Source organism: Lutra lutra, chromosome 12 (assembly GCF_902655055.1).
Source record: "Lutra lutra chromosome 12, mLutLut1.2, whole genome shotgun sequence".
NCBI lineage: Eukaryota > Metazoa > Chordata > Mammalia > Carnivora > Mustelidae > Lutra > Lutra lutra.
In genome coordinates this window covers 48,741,662-48,763,211 of record NC_062289.1, presented here as the reverse complement: position 1 = coordinate 48,763,211, position 21,550 = coordinate 48,741,662, and the positions used below count along the sequence as shown (strand labels likewise).

The 21,550-nt window shown below is 45.8% G+C and overlaps 1 protein-coding gene across 1 annotated transcript; it reads left to right on the top strand.

The window, feature by feature from the left end:
* Positions 1-4,877: 4,877 nt before the first annotated feature.
* LOC125082218 (transcription initiation factor TFIID subunit 12-like) lies at positions 4,878-5,984 on the top strand. Its single transcript, XM_047697586.1, has one exon. The coding sequence runs from the start codon at positions 5,049-5,051 to the stop codon at positions 5,532-5,534; it is 486 nt and encodes a 161-aa protein (XP_047553542.1). The 5' UTR covers positions 4,878-5,048; the 3' UTR covers positions 5,535-5,984.
* The last annotated feature ends 15,566 nt before the right edge of the window (positions 5,985-21,550 follow it).

Below are 21,550 nucleotides of genomic sequence, written 5' to 3'. Positions count from 1 at the left end.
AATGATTTCATTGACTTTTGCTGAACTCTTGTATCCACAGCCAACTGTGGTTGCAGCTGATGAACAAATATCATTCTGACATGAATATTGGTTGATGTTTTAATTTACTTTAATGAGTAAGACAAAAATGAAACAATAAAGACATAGATAAGAACATCACTCATGAATGATGTAAGCAATTTTTTTGTGATGCATTGGATGATAGTTTTTGTACTGTGTTTTTTGTTTGCTTTTTAAGTAGGTTCCATGCCCAATGTGGGGTTTGAACCCTGGGATGGAGGGTCGCACTGTACCAGTTGAGCCAGCCAGGCACCCCCTCCCTCCCCTCTTGATCTAGCATGGCAGGAACTTGTGCTTAAAAAGGGGTCATAGAAATCCATGTCTATCAAAGAAGTATGGGGAAATTTACCACAGGCTTGGCCTGCTGGGCTTTTTCTTTCTAGTCTTCCGAAGCTCAGTACAGCAATTTAGTGAACGCAGCAATCAGAAAAGAAGGAAGAACTCTGGGGCACCTGGGTGGCTCAGTGGGTTGAAGCCTCTGCCTTCAGCTCAGGTCATGATCTCAGGGTCCTGGGATCGAGCCCCGCATGGGACTCTCTGCTCAGCAGGGAGCCTGCTTCCCCCTCTCTCTCTGCCTGACTCTCTGCCTACTTGTGATCTCCATCTGTCAAATAAATAAATAAAATCTTTAAAAAAAAAAAAAGAAGAAAAGAAAAGAAGGAAGAACTCTACAGAATGTATCTTAAGTGGGAATCTTGGGGTGGCTGCCCATTAAATGGGATTTCATTGGTGAGACAAGCATACCACCGAAAGAACAGGTGGGAAAACTTCACAAGCCCTATGATAAAATGAGGCAATAAAAATAGTGCAAATTTGTAGAGGCCTAAGAAAATATTTTTATTTTTATGTGTTTATTTTTTTAAGTAAACTCTACACCCAATGTGGGGCTGGTACTCACAAACTGAGATTAAGAGTCATATGTTCTACTGACTGAGCCAGCCAGGTCCCCCAGAAAAATATTTAAAAACAAAAACAAAAAGCTCAGTGACAGCTGGTCATCAAATATTATGTAACTCATGGACCCTTTTAAAGAGGAAAAAAAATGTTACAGACTTATTTTAAAAGAAAAATAATTCTCATGGACCTTCAATATCGCCTTAAATGATTTTTATTTTTTTTAAGTATAAACATAAACTAGGCATAAAGCTTGTATGCTTATAACCCTCCTATAATTGTAAAAATAAATGTATTAAAATACAAACAAAACCACAAAAATCAACCATATTTTAATGAACACCCCGGATTTAGCGAACAACATTAATTTAATGTGATGAACAATATTCTTTTTTTTTTTAAGATTTTATTTATTTATTTGAGAGAGAGACAGTGAGAGAGAGCATGAGTGAGGAGAAGGTCAGAGAGAGAAGCAGACTCTCCCGTGGAGCTGGGAGCCCGATGCGGGACTCAATCCCACGACTCCAGGATCATGACCTGAGCCGAAGGCAGTCGTCCAACCAACTGAGCCACCCAGGCGTCCCGATGAACAATATTCTTGAAAACAAGTTGCCACTGTTCGGGTTTAATTGGTTTGTTGAAAAAAAAATTAATCAATCAGTGAGTAAATCTTGACGTCATCGGTGCCAGCAGCAGGCAAAAACTATGGCATCACTGATCTTCCAAGCCCCACCGGGCTCTTCACTGCTACATGAACATCAGGGAGTGGAAAGTACTATCTATCTCTCATATAAGGAATGTTTCCTTCTCTCTTATATTTTCCCACACTTGTCACCATTGATAAACAAACAAAGCAAGGAGATCATATTCACCACATAGTTCATAAACATATTTGGTATTTAATTTTACAGTATTGAAGGTTGCCTGGGGTAAATATTTTACTTGCTTTATTTTCTTATAACTGATTTTATAATCGTTTGAGACCCCATTCCTGTCCAGCAACGAGAACTACCTCACCAACCCAGTCCCTCCAAGGGGAAAATCGTTGTTGTTTTTTTTTAAGATTTTGTTTATTTATTTACTTGACACAGAGCGAGAGAGAGAGAGAGAGAGAGAGAGTGCACAAGCAGGGGAAGCAGCAGAGGCAGAGGGAGAAGCAGGCTCCTCACTGATCAGGGAGCCTGATGCGGGGCTGAATCCCTAGACCCTCGGGTCATGACCTGAGCCGAAGGCAGAGGCTTTAACCCGCTGAGCTACCCAGGCACCCCTCTCGGGTCAATTTAATTATTAGACCAGCCAAAGAGCCTAGAAGGGAAGAAGGAAAGCTTCCCCGCCCCTACAAACCCCGGACAAGCCAGCACTGAGACTACTTACTCCCTGAGCACGGACGGTACACCTGTCCCTGTCGTTGGTGGTAGACACTCAGGGGAGACGGTCCCCTGTAGGTACTATTAATCCCAATGGGAGCTCACAAGAATCAGCATAGAAGGGACAAGACCAGCCATCCGCAGAAGCAAAGCACTCCAAACAGGGCTGTAAACAGGAGCCAGCCCCTCTGCCAAATAGAATCAGGAGGCAAGAGTGCCCGTCAAGCCCATCAAGAGACCAGAGGGCCTCTAGCGTGTGGACCGTTGTGTCCTTAGGACTGAAACCTTTTTTAAAGGTGCCTGGGTGGCTCAGTCAGTTAAGCGTCCAACTCCCGATCTCAGCTCAGGTCTTGATTTCAGGTTCATGCGTTTAAGCCCTGCTTCGGGCTCCACATTGGACATGAAGTGTACTTAAAAAAAAAAAAAAAAGACTTAAAAACAACAACCTATTTGATCACATTGTGACTGACAGCCTGACAGAAGGGTGGGGTGCTCTGTATGGGTCCTAGAATCTAGAAGAAGCCTAAGAGTAAATATTTGCCAGTGTTTCTCCTGTGCTGCAAATACTGTATGTTGGACAGGCCACTGCATGAAACAGAAGCCAACATTCACAGGACACTTGCTGTCTGTGCCAGGCCAGAGGTTAGCTTAAAATCCCCTCTCAGTTAATCCTGACAAATACATAATGAGGTAGGTTTATCCATCAGTCTTTTGTGAGTTTGATTACTGGGAATCAGTCTCCTTTGGAACGGATTTGCTCCAAGGGGTCTGAGGATAACTGAATATCTGGACTTGCAAAGCGAAGAGTCTGGAGCATAGTGAACCCCTCCAACATACAATTACCCTGAGGGTGCCAGGCTGAAACAGATGGCTGGACTCTCTTCAGTCGTCTTGATTACAAAAGAGATCATCTGTTCCAGCCGTCGGTTGACCCAAGCAGCTTATCAAAGTCATGTTTTTCTTGCAAGATGCTGGACTCCAAATATGCAAAACCCAGATTGGAACAGACATGCGACATGGAGTTCAAACGGGCCAGTCTCTGCAGGAACTGGAACTGTTTTCATCATACATGCTTTACTTCGAGGACTCATAAACAGAAACAAGAATGCATTCCCCTAAAGATAGGTGACATGTCTGGAATGGCTTTTAGGGGACTAAAGTGGGCACAGAGTGGGGAATGCATTGGCGAGGATTCTAACTACCAGAAAGGAGAGGAACCCCCGTTCCCTAAAAGGCATCCTGATAGAAGATTTAAAACTGGAATCATTGACATTATGGTCTTATTACAACATGTAAATATCTAAAAGGTGGAAATTGTCATTATTCTGACCTTATGCAGCTTCCAGCCTAATGTCAGTCTGAGCTGATGACTCTAAGACAAGCGATTATCCTGTGGCATGGGGAACACCCACCCGCTGCCCCCACATAATTGAAACCAGCAGGGCTGGGGAGGACTGGCATGCTGTTATTATACCAAGATGAAAGTGGCTGGCAAAGTGTATCTGGTTTGGTAATTAGGCCCCTCATTACAGCTCTCAAAAGTAAAGCCAGACCCAGCAGTAAAATTTGACAGTAAAATATTCCTACCCTCTTCCAGGCGTGGATACTGATCTAAGAGGTGTATTGATAGTAATAAAAATATAAAATATACACATGTATATGTATAGCATATGTAGAAAGTAATGTATTGAAGATCAGAGAAAACTTAGGAAAGAGAATATCCTATGATCTGAAAGACAGCCAGACAGCCTCAATTATGTACCTATGGATGAATGAATGGGGATCCAGTGCATCAATATGGACTCCATGGAAATGTGAGCAGAAAGGAAAAGGAGGGGCACCTGGGTGGCTCAGTTGGTTGAGCGTCCAACTCTTGGTTTCAGCTTGGGTCACGATCTTGGGGTGGTGGGATTGAGCCCCGTGTCATACTCTCTGCTCAGAAAGAGTCTGATTAAGATTCTCTCCGTCTGTATTATGCTGAGTGAAATAAGCCAATCAGAGAAAGACAATTATCGTATGATCTCCCTGATATGAGGAAGTTGAGAAGCAAAGTTGGGGGGCTTGGGGGAAGGAAAAGATGAAACAAGATGGGATCGGGAGGGAGACAAACCATAAGAGACTCTTTTTTTTTTTTTTTTTAAAGATTTTATTTATTTATCAGAGAGAGAGAGGAAGAGAGAGCGAGCACAGGCATACAGAGTGGCAGGCAGAGGCAGAGGGAGAAGCAGGCTCCCTGCCGAGCAAGGAGCCCGATGCGGGACTCGATCCCAAAACTCTGGGATCATGACCCGAGCCGAAGGCAGCTGCTTAACCAACTGAGCCACCCAGGCGTCCCCATAAGAGACTCTTAATCTCACAAAACATACTGAGGGTTGCCGGGGGAGAGAAAGGGGTAGGAAGAGGGTGGTGGGGTTATGGACATTGGGGAGGGTATGTGCTGTGGTGAGTGCTGTGAAGTGTTTAAGCCTGATGATTCACAGACCTGTACCCCAGGGGCTAATAGTATATTATATGTTAATAAAAAATTAAAAATTAAAAAAAAAAAATAGACTCGGGGAGGGCCGAGCAGTCGGACCGGCTGCTGAGACGAACGCTTCACTGGGGCAGTCTCCGCATATCATGGGGAGATAGACGCTGCTGCCTCTGATTGGCCTTGGTCCTCACAGCTCCAAAAAGAAACAGGATCTCGATAAGCTCTATGAGCTGAAGTCCAAAGCTCGACAGATTATGAACCAGTTTGGCCCCTCAGCCCTAATCAACCTCTCCAATTTCTCATCCATAAAACCGGAACCAGCCAGCACCCCTCCACAAGGCTCCATGGCCAATAGCACCACAGTGGTAAAGATACCAGGCACTCCTGGGACAGGAGGGCGACTCAGCCCTGAAAACAATCAGGTATTGACCAAGAAGAAATTACAAGACTTAGTAAGAGAAGTGGATCCTAATGAGCAATTGGATGAAGATGTGGAAGAGATGCTGCTGCAGATTGCTGATGATTTTATTGAGAGTGTGGTGACGGCAGCCTGCCAGCTTGCTCGGCATCGCGAGTCCAGCACCCTGGAGGTGAAGGATGTCCAGCTGCATCTAGAACGCCAGTGGAACATGTGGATCCCAGGATTTGGCTCTGAAGAAATCCGACCCTACAAAAAGGCTTGCACCACAGAGGCCCACAAACAGAGAATGGCATTGATCCGGAAAACAACCAAGAAATAACACATGGGAAGGTCAGGGAATGGACAACAATGTATTTGGAGATACTTGAGCTGAGACCTCAGCCATCTCATCTTTGGATTTTTTTTTTAATGCTTTACAGAGAAGCATATATTTTTTATTAACAGCGCAGCAATATCTATAATGACTGAGAGGATCTGCCAAAAGAATAAAGCCTCCTCCCCCAACTTCCGGTCCGTTTTCCCTGCCGTCTCAAAGAGGAACGATGTATCTTCCAGAGAAGATTTTATTTGTGGTTTATTATATAAGTGATTGAATATGGGACAAAGCATTATGGTCTTGTTTGGTGAGACAGTATTAGCAGGATTTGTAGAGGTTTGTGTTTCCCTCTCCCTTCCCCCTCTCCCTGTACTTTGTAATGTCAGTGTTTATATGAATATGACTTTCATTTGCTTTTCCAGAATAAAGAAGTTATTAATCGAGAAAAAAAAATAAAAATTAAAAAAAAAAATAAAGGCGGGTAACACCCAAGGACGCCTGGAACTTTAAAAAAAAAAAAAAAAAAACAGTTCTCTCCCTCTTCCTTTGCTCCTCCCCCTGCTCTCTCTCTCTCTCAAATAAATAAGTTTTATTTTTTTTAAAGATTTATTTATTTCTTTGACAGGCATCACAAGTAGGCAGAGAGGCAGGCAGAGAGAGAGAAGGAAGCAGGCTCCCTGCTGAGCAGAGAACCCGATGCGGGGCTTGATCCCAGGACCTTGGGATCATGACCTGAGCCAAAGGCAGAGGCTTTAACCACCAAGCCACCCAGGCACCCCATCAAATAAATAAATTTTAAAAAAAGAAAGGAAGGGCGCGTGGGTGGCTCAGTGGGTTAAAGCTTCTGCCTTCAGCTCAGGTCATGGTCCCAGAGTCCTGGGATCAAGGCCCGCATCAGGCTCTCTGCTCAGCGGGGAGCCTGCTTCCTCCTCTCTCTCTGACTGCCTCTCTGCCTACTTGTGATCTATCTCTCTGTCAAATAAATAAATAAAATCTTTTAAAAAAATAAAATAAAATAAGATAAATAAATAAATTAAAAAAGAAAGGAAAAGGAATATTTTGTAAATATTAAATATATGTTTGTATTTTATTTATACATATTTCATTTACTTTTAAAAATGCTGCTTTTACATTTTATAATATATATAACATATATATGTATATTATATGCAATTTGTATGTTTATATGTATGCTATATATAATATGTTCACATTTTATTTATAAATATATATTTTAGTACTCCTTTTTCTTCCTATCCATGTCTCCTTAAAGTCATCATGATGCAATATCCTGGGTCCCCATTCACTCATTCCCCCACTTTCTCCTATTCTTATACAATCCAATAAGGGAGATACGATTGCAAACAATGAGCATAGTATTTGTGGGTTTGTTTGTTTGGTTGGTTGTTTGGTTTGTTTTTAAGATTTTACTCAGCAGGGAGCCTGCTTCCTCCTTTCTCTCTCTGGCTGCCTTTCTGCCTACTTGTGATCTCTGTCTGTCAAATAAATAAATAAAATCTTTTTTAAAAAAAGATTTTATTTATTTATTTGACATAGAGAGAGAGAAAGAGCACAAGCAGGCAGAGCAGCGGGCAGAGGGAGAGAGAGAAGCAGGCTCACAGGACCCCTGGGATTGTGACCTGAGCCCAAGGCAGACGCTTAACTGACCGAGCCACCCAGGCACCCCTTATTTGTGGTATTTCAATTCAAGGATGTGGGGAGTGGTACAAAAGGGTAGCTATTGCCAAGACTGTGTCTCCACACGCAGGAACAGAACAGTTCCGATGATTCCAACGGTCTCTTCCTTCCTTTTTTCCTTTTTTTAATTAAAACAATAAAAAAAAATATCTTAAATAAACTCTACCCCCAGTGTGGACCTTGAACTCATAACTTGGACATCAAGAATTGCATGCTTTACTGACTGAGCCAGTCAGGTGACCCTCCAATTGTCTTCTTCTTTTTCTTATAGATTTTATTTATTTATTTATTTATTTGAGAGAGAGAGAGAGAGAGAGAGTGAGCAAAAGATACCTGGAGGGTGGGAAGGGGAGAGGCAGAGGGAGAAGCAGACTCTCCAGTGAGCAGGGAGCCTGATGCAGGGCCAGATCCCAGGACCCTGGGATCCTGACCTGAGCCAAAGGCAGAGGCTTAACCCACTGAACCACCCAGGCGCCCCACCCCATTGTCTTTTTCAGGCCTGAAAATAATTTATAGGCTGAAGATGTTTTTTGTAATTTTACAATTTTTTTTTTTTTTTTACTGATTATTGAAAGAATATAGTAGTTTGTAGAAAATACAGCAAAGCAAAAAGAGGGCGGCGGGGGAAGCATCTTCTATAACCCTTCCCACACTGTGGCTGTGAACAGCGGTTTCAGCCTAAGAGGTGGAGCTGAGTGAAATCTTCCAGGAGCAACAAATGTCCTCCAGTGTTCTGGTGCCCGCCCCTCATTCCAAGAGCTTCTCATCTGCGCTCCCAAAGCCAGTGACACTTCCTGGGGCAGCCTTAGTCTTGGACAGAATTGGGAGCCCCTATAAAGTGAATGTTCAGGGTCCCCAAGGGGGCTTCTGCCCAGAAATACTCTGTTCCATCCAGTCTGCTCCCCCAAATGAGAACTCAGGAAACAGCAGGTGTGATTTCACGGTTAAAGTAGACTAAATGTAAATGCCCATCAGCGTAAGCTCATTCCCGCTAAAATGAGAATAAGGACTGTTAGATGTGTCTGCGGGGAGGAAGAGGGATGCCCAGCCCCACCAAGGAGAAAGACCAGACCGCCATCCAGGAAGGAGTCCTTCTGAAGCCAGGCAGCCCCACTTGTTGTGACTCTTTTAAAGTCTAAATGGGCCCTGTTTAACTTTAAACACGGCTATTCTCTGAGCAAAAGCCACCTAAGTGGTGTTTGTCTCCCCCTCAACCCCCGCCCCTGTCGCCCCCCAGCAATGGCGCTCTAGAAACCTCTGTCAAGTGGGAAAGCGGTCCCACCCAGCAGAGTCCCATGCAGACACCCTTCTGCATCTCCCTTCTTCCCTTTTGAAAATAACCTCTTTCTCTCACATCTCCTAACTGTTAAAATTCACTTAGAATAGCAGGAAGCCTAGTGGGCCAAAGTGTCCTGTTTCACATGAGAATTTCTCATCGTTCCCCAGCACACAATCTTTCATTGCTTGTCTCTGGGTCTGAATTAGACATGGCTCTGAGGTCGCTGAACCTCCGATTGATTAAATCCCTCGCGTTGGCTCAGAGAAAGAGCTGTCCTGTGTATTTATTACAGAAAATTATCTGGTGTCTTTCAGATTCTTTTACAATGAACTCGTTCCCTTGTTTCCTGGGAATTCTTTGATATTCCAAAAAGCTTCTGGCACATTTTACATGAGACTTTTCTAGCTTCTTCTTCCATAGAAACAGGAAGTTGACAGAAAGTCCCAAACATTTATTTTAGTTCCCAAAATTGGGATGGATGTCCCGCGGGTTCTAAAAATAGGAAAAGCCCTTCAACATTGAATTTTGTCTTTACCAAAAGGTTCAACAGATTTAAATTTAGTCTGAAATTTATCCACGACCCACCTGGTTGGGTTTGGAGGCGTCTTTATGCTCATAAATATTCTTGGCTCTGAAAATACTACAGCTGGAAAATGGCTCTATTTCCATTCCTGGACGGGATAAAATGAGTGTAACATTAACAACAAACATCGTTGACGATGGTAACATGCCTTTCATTGAACCATTCTGTTCTCTCTTTTATAACAGGAATTGCTGGATTAGCTCATCTATGGGTCATATCCACCGTGTGGCCTGTTTGCTTTTAATAATTTATTGAGGAGAAATCCTTTTTTTTTAAGATTTTATTTATTTATTTGACAGAGATCACAAGTAGGCAGAGAGGCAGGCAGAGAGAGGGGAAGGGAAGCAGGCTCCCGGCTGAGCAGAGAGCCTGATGCGGGGCTCGATCTCAGGACCCTGGGATCATGACCTGAGCTGAAGGCAAAGGCTTTAACCCATTGAGCCATCCAGGCGCCCCAAGGTGAAATTCTTATAAAATTAAAGTGTTTTCAAGGAAACGATTTCAAAGTGAACAATTCAGAGGCATTTACTCCGTTCAGTGTTACGCAACCACCGTTTCTATCCCGTTCCAAAACATTTCCAGCATTGCAAAGCAAAACCCTGGGTTCGTGAAGCAATTTCTCCCGCTTGCCTCCTTCCCCCAGCTCCTGGCACCCCCCTCATTCCTCCCACCCTTCCATCCCTCCCACCCTCCCCACCCCCGGCCAGCCATCGGAGTTCTGTCGCTATGCGCTTATCTGTTCTGGATCTTTAATGTAAATGAAACCATACAATACGTAGTCTTTAGTCTGGCGTGTTTTGCTTAGCGCCCTGGTTTGGAGTCTCACCCCCCGTGAAGCTTATGTCAGGGCTTCCTTCCATCTTATGGCTGAGTAGTTTTGTATATTATGTGCATGTAACCGTTTATTTATCCATCGATGGATACTCCGGCTCGTCCTACCTTTTAGCTATTATGAAGAGTCTTGCTATGAGCATGTTGGTACAGGTGCTTGTTCAAGTGCCTGTTTCAATCGTTTTGCATATATCCCTAAAAGTAAAATCACTGAGTCATATGGTAATTCTATGTTTAACTTTTTGAAGAACTGCCAAACTGTCTTCCACAGTGGCTGTACCATTTTACATCCCCAGTAGCAACGTTTGAGGGTTCCAATTTTCCAACATGCTTGCCAACACTTTTTCTTTTCTTTCCTTTTTTCTAATTATTGTTATGTGGGGGGCCTGGCCGGCTCAGTCAGTGGAGCACATGACATTTCATCTTGGGCTGGTGAGTTTGAGCCCCACACTGAGTGTAGAGATCACTTAAAAATGAAATCTTCTTAAACATAATATAAAAAAATAATTGTTAATAGCTATCCTAGAGTCGTTGCCTATTTTTCTAAATAAAGTTTTATTGGAACATAGCCATGTCCCTTCCTTTACGTGTCTATGATGCTTTTGCTACCACGGCAGAGACTGTATGGCCCATAAACCTAAAATATTTACTATGGGGCCCTTTAAGAAAAAGTTTTCTGTACTCTACTTTGGACAATTAGCCCTTCTTTTTAATTTGTCATTTTATTTGACAGCTCCCCAAAATGAGATCAAATAGTATTGTGACCTTGGATGAGTTAACTTATTTTTAGTCTTAAATTCCCTTATCTGCAAAAAGATACAGTAGGACTTGTTGATTTCCAAGTTCCCTTTTGGAACTTTATAATACTCTGAAAAACTAGGATATTTCCAAGATGGGCGATTAATTTGCAGTTTATACTTTCTGTAGTCTGTAACTTGCTGGGCTTTCTTCTGGCTTAAGTTAATGGTTTCCTCATAATTCTCTTTGATCTATTCATCACACAAGCATAGGACAGTCGCCAATTCCCAGCTCATGCTGTTCTTTCTCTGTAAGAAGTTCCAATAATTTGGTGGGATTGTCTAGGAGGGTAAGGACACAGGAGCAAGTGAAAATTCCTGGCTCCTCTAGCAAGGAGAAAAGAAACCCTGTCAAAACCAAATGGCATCATTCATGTTTCTTAAACACACAGCTGTGCCCAGTTTAAGACCAAGGCTTCTTTCTCTGGCTTCTCCACCTGGCACGGGGAGCCAAGAAGGAAATGAAAAGAGATGGAGCGAAGGAGAGAACAGACTAGTTCATGGTATGTGAAATGCATGGTCAAGGAATGCTTCTGTTGGAAGCCTTGTATTAATAACCTAGTTACCCCCTTAGAAGGCTGGAAGTGTGATCAAGATACTTGGCAGGCACCTCGACGATCTAGGCCTTGTATTAATAACCTAGTTACCCCCTTAGAAGGCTGGAAGTGTGATCAAGATACTTGGCAGGCACCTCGACGATCTACCAGGAGTTGGGTATGGACGAGACCCCATGAATACTGTAGCCCAGCCCCTCGGTTTCAAAAGGAAGAAATAGAAATGCACCGCCTGGCCCCTATTCCCTGGGGGAACTGGCTGCAGAACACGGATAAGCCCCACGTGCCCCGACTCCAGTCCAGGGAAAGGAGGTACCCACGCCGACGGAAAAGCGGATGTTTTGTAACTCATGGGATGAAATGTGTAGTGCAGCCGGGGAGTAAGGGGGATGTTCTGCTGGTCAGACCCTGCTGACCCCGGAATCAATGTTGCCTGCTGTGGTCAGGAAGGACGAGCCCGGTCCCCAGAGAACTGTAAAATATACCTAAGTAATTCTTACCTTTGGGTCTCTAAGATGGTTTGCAGGAAGCCTCACCGTGAATGGAGCACTGTGTTAAGGTTTACTCCTCAGCAAGCTGACATGAAGTTGGGGAGCAAACTAGAAACCCTCTGGAGAGGGAGGGCTCAGAAGATATGTGTCCAACCCTCCACCCAAGGAACCAGGTGTTCTTGGCCCAGCACCGCTGGTGTCCCAACTCAGCCTGGTAGGACTCAGTTGAACCAACTTCCTGTCATCAGGAAGGCCCGCCCGTGTATCCCCTGGGGTCCCGCCTGTGCCAGAATTGAGGTGACTGCTACTTGATGTGAAACTCTTGCTATTATTGTGGAACAACCTCTAGCTCTGAAATTGCTCAAAGTTCATTTTTTTCCCCAGCTCTACTGACGTATGACTGACAAAAATTGTATATATTTAGGTCATATAACGTGATTTTTTAAAAAAGATTTTATTTATTTATTTGACAGAGATCACAAGTAGGCAGAGAGGCAGGCAGAGAGAGAGGGGGAAGCAGGCTCCCCACTGAGCAGAGAACCCGATGCGGGGCCTGATCCCAGGCCTCTGGGATCATGACCCAAGCCGAAGACAGAGGATCAACTCACTGCGCCACCCATGCATCCCTAACATGATTTTTTTAATGTGTACAATGTGGTTTAATGTATGTCTCCACTGTGAAGGGATTATCACAATGAAGTTAAAGAATATATCCACACCTTAAATAGTTACTCTTCTTTTTTTCAGACTTCATTTTTAAAATCCAAGGTCACAGGCTCCCTATTCTATGTGCCCTGGATCTCTTGCTGCTCCCACCCTGCTTCCTCTCCACACTTTTTCACAGTCTGTTTCCTCTGCTGGAAGGCACAGGTTCTAGATTTCCACCAACTTCTACAAATCCATCGAGATTCAAGTCCCATACCACCTCCTCCAGGAAGTCTTCCCTGACCTCATGGTTTCTCCATCTCACTTTTACCACAGCATGGCTCATACCCTAACATGCTTTCCTGTTTACTTATCCTCCCTCACAGCGAGTCAGCAAATCTCTGGAGGGTAGGCACTGGCTCTTCTACCCCTACTTCCCTTGCGTTTAGTTCCCTAGCGACTTGCAGCAGGCTCTCGATGACAGAGGAGATGAGGAAAGCATGATCGTGGGGTGTCCGCCTCTGCCTCTGAGCATCCTCCCTGTGGAGGCTCTGAGAGGCGACTTCCCTCATGGGTGCTCTTTGGCAGAGGGCAGGCTTTTGTCCCAGGACCCTGGGATCATGACTTGAGCTGAAGGCAGCCGCTTAATGACTGCGCCATCCAGGCGCCCCTTGGGCTGAGTTTTCATAGTCACCTCAATAACTTCTCTTCCACTCTCCCTCTGTCACCTGTAACAGAGGGGACGGGGCCACTGTCGCTCTTCCATAGTGTCTGAATGTAACTCCAGACAGCCGCATGGCTCTCTCTTTAAACTCTCCCTGGGTCCCAGGCCCCAAGAGTCTGCAGTCCCCCCACCCCCCACTCCATAGCCAAGGTCCTCCCCGGACGCCTGATGCCACCTGCCACCGGAAGTCCTCTTTCCTGACTCTGGACCTCCTATCTGTGGTTGTCGCTGTTTTGCCCTTCCTTGAGCCCCTTCAGACTCCCCCTGCAACTCCAATTATCCCTTCTCTGTGAAGCTTTCCCCAGTCGTCCCAGGCTGAGTAACCCCCCCCACCACCACCAGTCTGCCATCTGGCAGCACCTCTGCCAGCCTCTAGCCCCGCCCCCTTGCCTTCTCCCCAGTTGCAAGAGATCTCCCGGAGGGCCCAGCTTTACTCACCTCTGGAGCCCTGACAGCTAACACACCGATGAGCAAGAGAATTGCCTTTTCCATGGATGTCTAAGCCAACTGGGTCTTTGGGTCTTCCTGAAGCAGGCATTACTACTGTGGGGGTTAAGGGAGCGAAGGGCCAGGACAGGAGCCGAGCTGCGTGTTCTTCTCGGTTGGAAGCCAAACACAAACATAGTCAGCTATGTATCTGCTAATTGTGCGTGCAAAACATCCGCATATTAAGCCCATTCAGCCTGGGCATTGGTCCTGTTAGCCGGGAGGGGTGAGCGGGGAAGTCTGGGTGACAGTAGCAGCTGGGCGGGAGGGGAGGGCAACGGCTGGTGAGGAAGGGGCGGGCAGGACTCGGTGGAATTACCACACTCCTGGCCCTGCTCAGCTGCTGGGCGGCTGTCACCAAGCAGGAGCCCAGGCTTATTCTGGCAGGACACGTTAGTCTCCCCTTCCTGGCCAACACCTTCTGGGAAGCATTATGGTATAACAGAAGAGATGGGCTTCAGAGCTGCAGAGACCTGGGACCAAATCCCAGCTCAGCCACTGCTGGCTGTGTGATCTCAAGCAAGTTACTTAACCTCTCTGATCTTCAGACTCCTCTTCCAAAAAAAAATAGAAATTTAAAAAAAAACCATATTTCACAGGATTCTTTATTCCTAGAGAAAATATTTTTTGAGTCCTCATTTGTATCATCTCTTAACTAGTCAATAGGAATAGACAAGTCTTTAAATATTAGTTTCTTTTCTTTCTTCTATTTATCCCTAAGCCAAGCCCAGAATCCTTAAAGAAATCCCCTTCATTCTTTCTTTCCTCTGGGTGCCCATTATATTTCCTCCAAGGAAGGTCATCTAATAATAATAATAGTAACACCTAATGCTTGTCAGGTACTTACTACGTGCTAGGCACTCTCTGAAGGACTTACATATATTTACTAATTTAATGCTCCTAGCACAAAGAGATTGGGATTTTACAAGCAAGGGAGGGGTGGCACGGAGAGAGGAGGAATCTGTCAAGGTCAGGCGGCTAGCAGATAATGAAGCTGGGATTTGAACCTGAGCATCCCAGTTCTAGCCCCTAGTGGGAGCCAGAGGGCCTAGAGTTCAGTCTCTGGAGGATACCATGTCTGCATAGCTCTCTCCGCAGTCCCTTCTTTTCTCTTCTCTCTTCTTCTCAAGTGAATAAACTGAAGGTCACTTTGGGCAGGGTTAGGTGCCAGGCTCAGAGTTTCACAACTACTTATGGCATTTGTCCTGAGCCCCATTCCTGTGCCCTTACTCTAAATTGGGCAACACCGGACACTCAAAAGAAAGGCAAATGGCTGAAACTAGTCACTTCATTGAGTAAGCCATTTCTATGACTTTATCCTTCTAGTTGTAACAATCATTAGAAGGTACCTGATCTGATGGTTAAAAAAAAAAAAAATTCCATTAGATACCATGATGTTTGTTTTCATGTAATTAATACCGATCTGAAAAGCATTCTTTGTTTTTGCTAGTATTTCAATTTCTGCCCCCATAAATATTTGTGCTGTTGTCTTAGTTTCAATGAGCTTTTGCTGTTTTCCTTGGACTGGGTTTTTCCAATGGGACGGGGGGTGGAGTGTTTACAGTCATCTTCAGAGCTTTGCATCCAAACCACAGTAGCCACAGCTCCAAGATGACATCCATGTACAGTCAAAACAAGCCTGGGGTGCCCCGTGAGCTCAGCAGTGCTGTGTCTCAGCGGCAGGGTGACCCTGAAGCTGAAGACACCCGGGGGCAGCCATTCCAAGGAGGAACAGCAGGAACAAACCCGTCACTGAATCTTCGTGAACTTCACTCTTGAATTGACTGAGGTCCCCACAACCCAGAACAGAGGTCTAGGGAAGAATGCTTTCTTATGTCAAGGGGGTCCACGTGCCACGAGATAAGAGTCAGTAGGTGGCCTGGAGAAATTGGGGCATGAGTTTACAGAGTGTGGTGTGGGTGATGGGACCTCACAGGAAGAAAACTTAGCGGATAGAAAATTTCCCAGCTCCCTTGTATAAGTCGGTGAATTCTTTGTTTTGATTTCCTCTTCTGTAAAATGAAAATAAGAATACATGTCTTGCTTTCCCCCCAGCGACCAAATCGATCAATTTGCAAATTGAAAGTGCTCTGGAAATGTGATCAATTATATTATCGTCATTCTGTAATGTTTATAATAAAGGAAGTGGCATTTCCCCAGAATAGCATATATAGTATACAACAGAGATTTCCAATAAAATACACCAGAAAAAGAAATGATACAATTCTTTTTTTTTTTATAAGTTTTTCTTTATTTGACAGAGAGAGATAACAAGCAGGCAGAGAGGCAGGCAGAGAGAGAGGAGGAAGCAGGCTCCCTGCTGAGCAGAGAGCCTGATGCGGGGCTCGATCCCAGGACCCCGAGATCATGACCTGAACCGAAGGCAGTGGCTTAACCCACTGAGCCACCCAGGCCCCCCGAAATGATACAATTCTTATGAGAAATATCTATTTGCATTTTCAAACCTAGGGAAAGAGAGACAGCTTGGCAAACATAATAACAGAACAACAAAACATTGCAAGGTAGTGATGGGTGGAGGGGACTTCCCATGGACACCAGCCTGAAGTGCTCCAGACACACGAGAGGGGGAGGCCAATGAAATGTGCACCACGGAAGAGCTAACTCCTCTGTGTGCACAAGGTAGGACCAGACTCAAGTCACTGGGGCTCCCGCCCTAGGGTAAGGGGAGCTCAATGTCAAGGCAATGTTAGAGCGTGCTGCAGACTAAATTGTGTCCCGCAAATGTGTATATTGAAGTCCCAACCCCACAGTGTGGCAACACTTGGAAGTAAGGTCTTTGGGAGGTAATTAAGGTTAAATGAGGGCATGAGGATGGAGTCCTAATCCACTAGGACTGGTGGCTTTATAAAAAGAAGAGCTCTCCTGCTCCTACCCCCCCCACCTCCCCCCAAGAGAAAAGGCCACATGAGGACAAAGCAGACATCTGCAAACAAGGAAGAGAACTGTCACCAGAAACCGAACCCTGCTGGAACTTTCATCTGACTTCCAGCCTCCCCAACGGTAAGAAAATAAATTTCACCCATCTGTGACGTTTCGATATGGCAGCCCCAGAAGACTGGGGCGTTGGCAATGTCTTCATTTTTCTTTTAAAACTAAAAAGAAAATCAAGTTTTTCTTTAAAATGCACTAATCTCCGGGTGCCCGGGTGGCTCAGTCGGTTGAGCATCTGCCTTTGGCTTGGGTCATAGTCCTGGGGTCCCCGGATCAAGTCTCCTGTAAGGCTCCCTGCCCAGTAGGGAGTCTGCTTCTCCCTCTCCCTTTGCCCCTTCCCCTACTCGTGCTCTTGCTTTCTCAAATAAATAAATCTTAAAGAAAATTTTAAAATACATTTACCTCTCCAATTTCTATCCATATACTCAATAAAAATGAGAAAAGAAAAAAAAAAAAACACAATTCCAGTGGAAAAGTCTTACTGGGTACCCTTTCGTCTCAAGGTGATCTCCTAGAGAAGAGCACAGTACTCTGCCCACCCAATTTTCCTCAGAATCAGTCTGCTTTTTTAAAAGTTCACAAAATCAGGGGCACCTGGCTGGCTCAGTTGGAGGAGCATGGGGCTCTTGATCTCAGGGTCATGAATTCGAGCTTCACATTGGGAGTAGAGAGGACTTAAGTAAAATTAAATAAATTTTACTTAAGTAAAAATAAGAAAAAAACATTAAAAAGTTCACAAAATCGGGAATGCCAGGGTGGCCAAGGATCGTACGTGTTATGGGGTCTAGTCGTGCACCCACGTTTCCATTTCATTCCCGCAGTGGACAGACTGGAAACTCACACGTTGGATTCTGACCACCTGAGGTCATAGCGTGGTCCTCTCGTTCCTTGGCTGTGGAACTCTGAGAAACTTGAGAAATCTCCAAATGCCAGTCTTCTCATCTGGGAAACAGGAACAATAATCCTAACAGCCTCCAGCTTCCACGTGTTGTAAAGAAACAAAGTAACGTAGCCCAGGGTAGTGTCTGGCACCCAGTGAGGGCCCAGTTAATGTTAATTTATACTCTCCACCTCAGAAAAGTCAGACCCAGGATAAAAAAAACAAACAAACTGTGTGATGGAGCTAAAGCTCCAGACCTCCCATTAGAGCGTCCACCCCACTCCTCCAGGCCTGCCAATTAGCTATCTACGGAACTGTAAAGCCAATTAACAGAGAATCAGAGTGAGGGGAGGAAAAGTGTTCAAAGAGAATGAATAGAATTAATTTAATGAAGTCCCATTCAGGAAATCCTTTCACTCAGGACAAGGGAAGCCATTGTCTACATGACACAGAAAGGTATTCTTTGTGTAAATGTGCTTTGCAGCTCCACACAGTGAGCCTGGCACCGTTGCTCTGGTATTGTGCAAAGCGATGGCAGCAGAGAGGCTGGCATGGTGCGAGACTCATCCCCAACTTGAAGAATGGGTGGCCCTGGAGGACGCAGAGGACGCACCCTAGACCACAGGGCACCAACATGGCCCAGCTTCCCAGAGCACCAATTTTATGAAGCAAAAGGCAAAGATCTACACGAATTGTAAGGCAATGTCTAATACCTGAAAGAACTTTCTGGCATGCTATGTTCTGGTTCTGGCTGCGCCTCCAGTTCCACAGGGGCTGCGACCTGGGCTCTGCCGGGAACTCTGGGGCAGGCGGACAGACTAGCACCGGAAGGGGAGGCAGCCTCGCCACTGGCCTTGCCATCCAGGCAGCCTCCCGCTTTCCCGCAGAGTGATCTTTGTCAGATGGGACAGGCTCAGCCTCTCCTCGCTGAGGAAGCACCTTCCACACCTCCTTCTGGCTACTGGAGTGAAGTCCATGTTTCTTTAACTTGCCACAATGCCCTGAAGCCTGACTCCCTACAGCCATTCATTCATTCATTCATTCATTTAACAGAGAGAGCACACGCGGGGGAGGAGGGAGCAGCAGGCAGTGGGAGACGGAGAAGCAGGCTCCCCGCTTAGCACAGAGGCCCGTGAGGGACTCCATCCCAGGACCCCCGGTTCAAGACCTGAGCCAGCCAGGCGTCCCTCCCCACAGCCTTTTAAGTCTTTGACATCCCGCGGCTGCCCAAACACACCTCCTTCCCTTCATCCCTCAGCATCCACCCCCCCCCCCTTCTCCAACAGGCCTTCCCTGTTCTTCCCGAGCTCTCCGCCCCCTGTGCAAAACCTTGGCTGTCTGAGAGTTCATTTACAACCCCCTCCAGTGCAAAACTTCTTCCCCGACCCTGCACCCCCACAGGTGCTCAGAACGCCAAGGGAAGTGCGCACACCGTCAACGCCTAACTGCCAGGATTCACCCGCTACGCAAATTTGTATTTAACCGGTTGTGGGAAGGCAGGGACTACGATTTGGCTCTCATTCGCTTTTCCAGTTTGCCCAGAAAGCTTCTTGACGAGGTTTGCGCTGCTCTTTTGAAATGAAATCTCAGCAGATTTCATTTCCAAACAATTAAAACAGGAAGTGAAATTCTCAAGGGCGATCCACTGTGACAAAAGTCACATTACGAAACCCAAGCGTCCTCATCTGTTAGGTGGCTCCCCCGCCAAGGGCAGCGTGACTTTCCAGGACTCCCGCAGTCAAGACTCCCTTGAAATTCACTGAAAGAGGCTCTCACCGCATCTATTTCACCCGCTGCCAGGCAAAGCGGCTGAGGGTTTTGAATGCCAAAGCAAGCCCCTGTAGATGCTGAGTCAGGTCGTGGGAAGAAGGGGCTGCAGGGAGCCAGGCGGGAGGCCAGCGGCAGCTTAGAAGACACAAAAGTGTTTCCTTTATTGAAAAAGCAAAAACAAAGTTTTGTGGAGGAAGTTTTGTGTCCCCAGGCAAGTTCCGACTGCACCAGAACAGCTGAGCTAAGCTCAGCCCGCCTCTTCAAGAAGGAGGGAGAAGAGAGAGGGGCTGTCTTCCCAAGGCCAGGGCCCAGGGAACGGACCCCAGGGAGTTCTGTCCGCCTCAGAAACAACACAGCACCCGCTGCTCAAGGAATCCAGCAAAACCAGACTTGCCCTCAGGACATCACCAATTCTCAGTGCTTCTGGTTTTGTCTGGTCGTGTTCATGTCTTTATTTGTTGCTGTTTTGTTTTTCTGGCAAACGAAGGTGAACAGTCGTCAATGAACAAATGAACTGAGAAAAAGAAGTCAAAGGCCAGGCTGGGGGTAGGGGGGTGGGGGAGTGGGGGGGCACCGTCATGGGCTTGAGCCAGCAAGCAGTGTTTTCTTCAGTTCTTACAAATAGGCTCCACGGACTCTGCAATGGGCTGTTAATTGTATTGTTGTCATTTGTTTTGTCATCCATCCGTTCATCTGACTTTGCATGGGAAGTCACCTATTGGGGCGCCTGGGTGGCTCAGTGGGTTAAGCCTCTGCCTTGGGCTCAGGTCATGATCTCAGGGTTCTGGGATCTGGGATCGACTGGCATTGGGCTCTCTGCTCAGCAGGGAGCCCGCTTCCCCTCCTACCCCCACCCCACCTGCCTCTCTGCCTACTTGTGATCTCTGTCTGTCAAATAAATAAATAAAATCCTTACCAAAAAAAAAGAAGAAGAAGAAGAAAGAAAGAAAGAAAGAAAGAAAGAAAGAAAGAAAGAAAGAAAGAAAGTCACCTACTAACAATGGTAATTGTTCTTAGACCGTAGTGCTTCAATCACCCCAAGACTTACCAAATGCAGAAGTGGCCCCAGAATCCCAGAGCTTCCGGTGTGGAAAGGTGTAGCAATGGGCAGGCGCTGGAATTTGCGTTTCTTAAAAAATCCCAGGTGCTGCACATATCACCAGCACTAGGAACACAGTCTGAGAAGCCTTGCCTAAATATATCCACCATCAAATCCCAAGAAAGGCCAGAACTTAGGTGATGCTCAAGAATTACTCAGTAGGGGCGCCTGGGTGGCTCAGTGGGTTAAAGCCTCTGCCTTCGGCTCAGGTCATGATCCCAGGGTCCTGGGATCGAGCCCCACATCGGGCTCTCTCCTCGGCAGGGAGCCTACTTCCTCCTCTCTCTCTCTGCCTCTGCCTACTTGTGATCTCTATCTGTCAAATAAATAAATAAAATCTTAAAAAAAAAAAAAGAATTACTCAGTAAACTGAATTGAAGCCACTTTGAAACAATCCTGGACTCCCAGAGGTAACAGGCCGGCTTGTGCAAATATTTATACGTTTTCTCTGCTGAGACAGACGCAACCGTGCAAGAACAATTTTATAGAGCACAAGTGGTCTCATTGTACAGCAGATATTAGGTGGAGAACAGAATTTGCAACTGACTTAGTGGTGAGTTGACTGAGCTACGGACATCCTGGGAATTATTAAGAAAAATAGGAAAATTATTTTCTCATTTTTACCACTTACCCCTGCAGGTACTTCCTTCTTCTCTTTCTCTCTTTTTCATCTCCTCTCTCCACCCTCCCCCTTCCCTACCATCCCTCTTCCCCACACTCCTCCCCTTCTCCACCCTCCCTCCTTCTCCACCCTCCTCCCCTTCTCTACCCTCCCTCCTCCACCCTCCTCCTTTCTCCACCCTCCTCCTCCTCCACCCTTCCCTCTTCTCCACCCTCTCCCTTCTCCACTCTCCTCTCTTCTCCACCCTCCCCACTTCTCCCTTCTCCACCTTCCTCCTTCTGCACCCTCCCCCCACCACTCTACTCTCCCTCTTGTTCACCTCCCCCTTGTCCACCCTCCTCCTTCTCCACCCTCCCTTCTTCTTCACCCTCCCCCTTTTCCACCATCTCTACAAGGCTATCAGTGAATATTTGTACAAATACTTTGAGTTCTTTGGAAGAGAGAGGCTGTATTGTTGCCAAATGAAATAAATAATTTCTCTCTGTTTTTCTTTAAGAAGGTAGATTGGGCAATATTAATTTAAAAAAAAAAGAACCCCCTGAATTTGTCTTCTTTATAATATCTTGTGTATCAAACTTCAGGATAAACAGAAAGCCTCACTTTTTTTA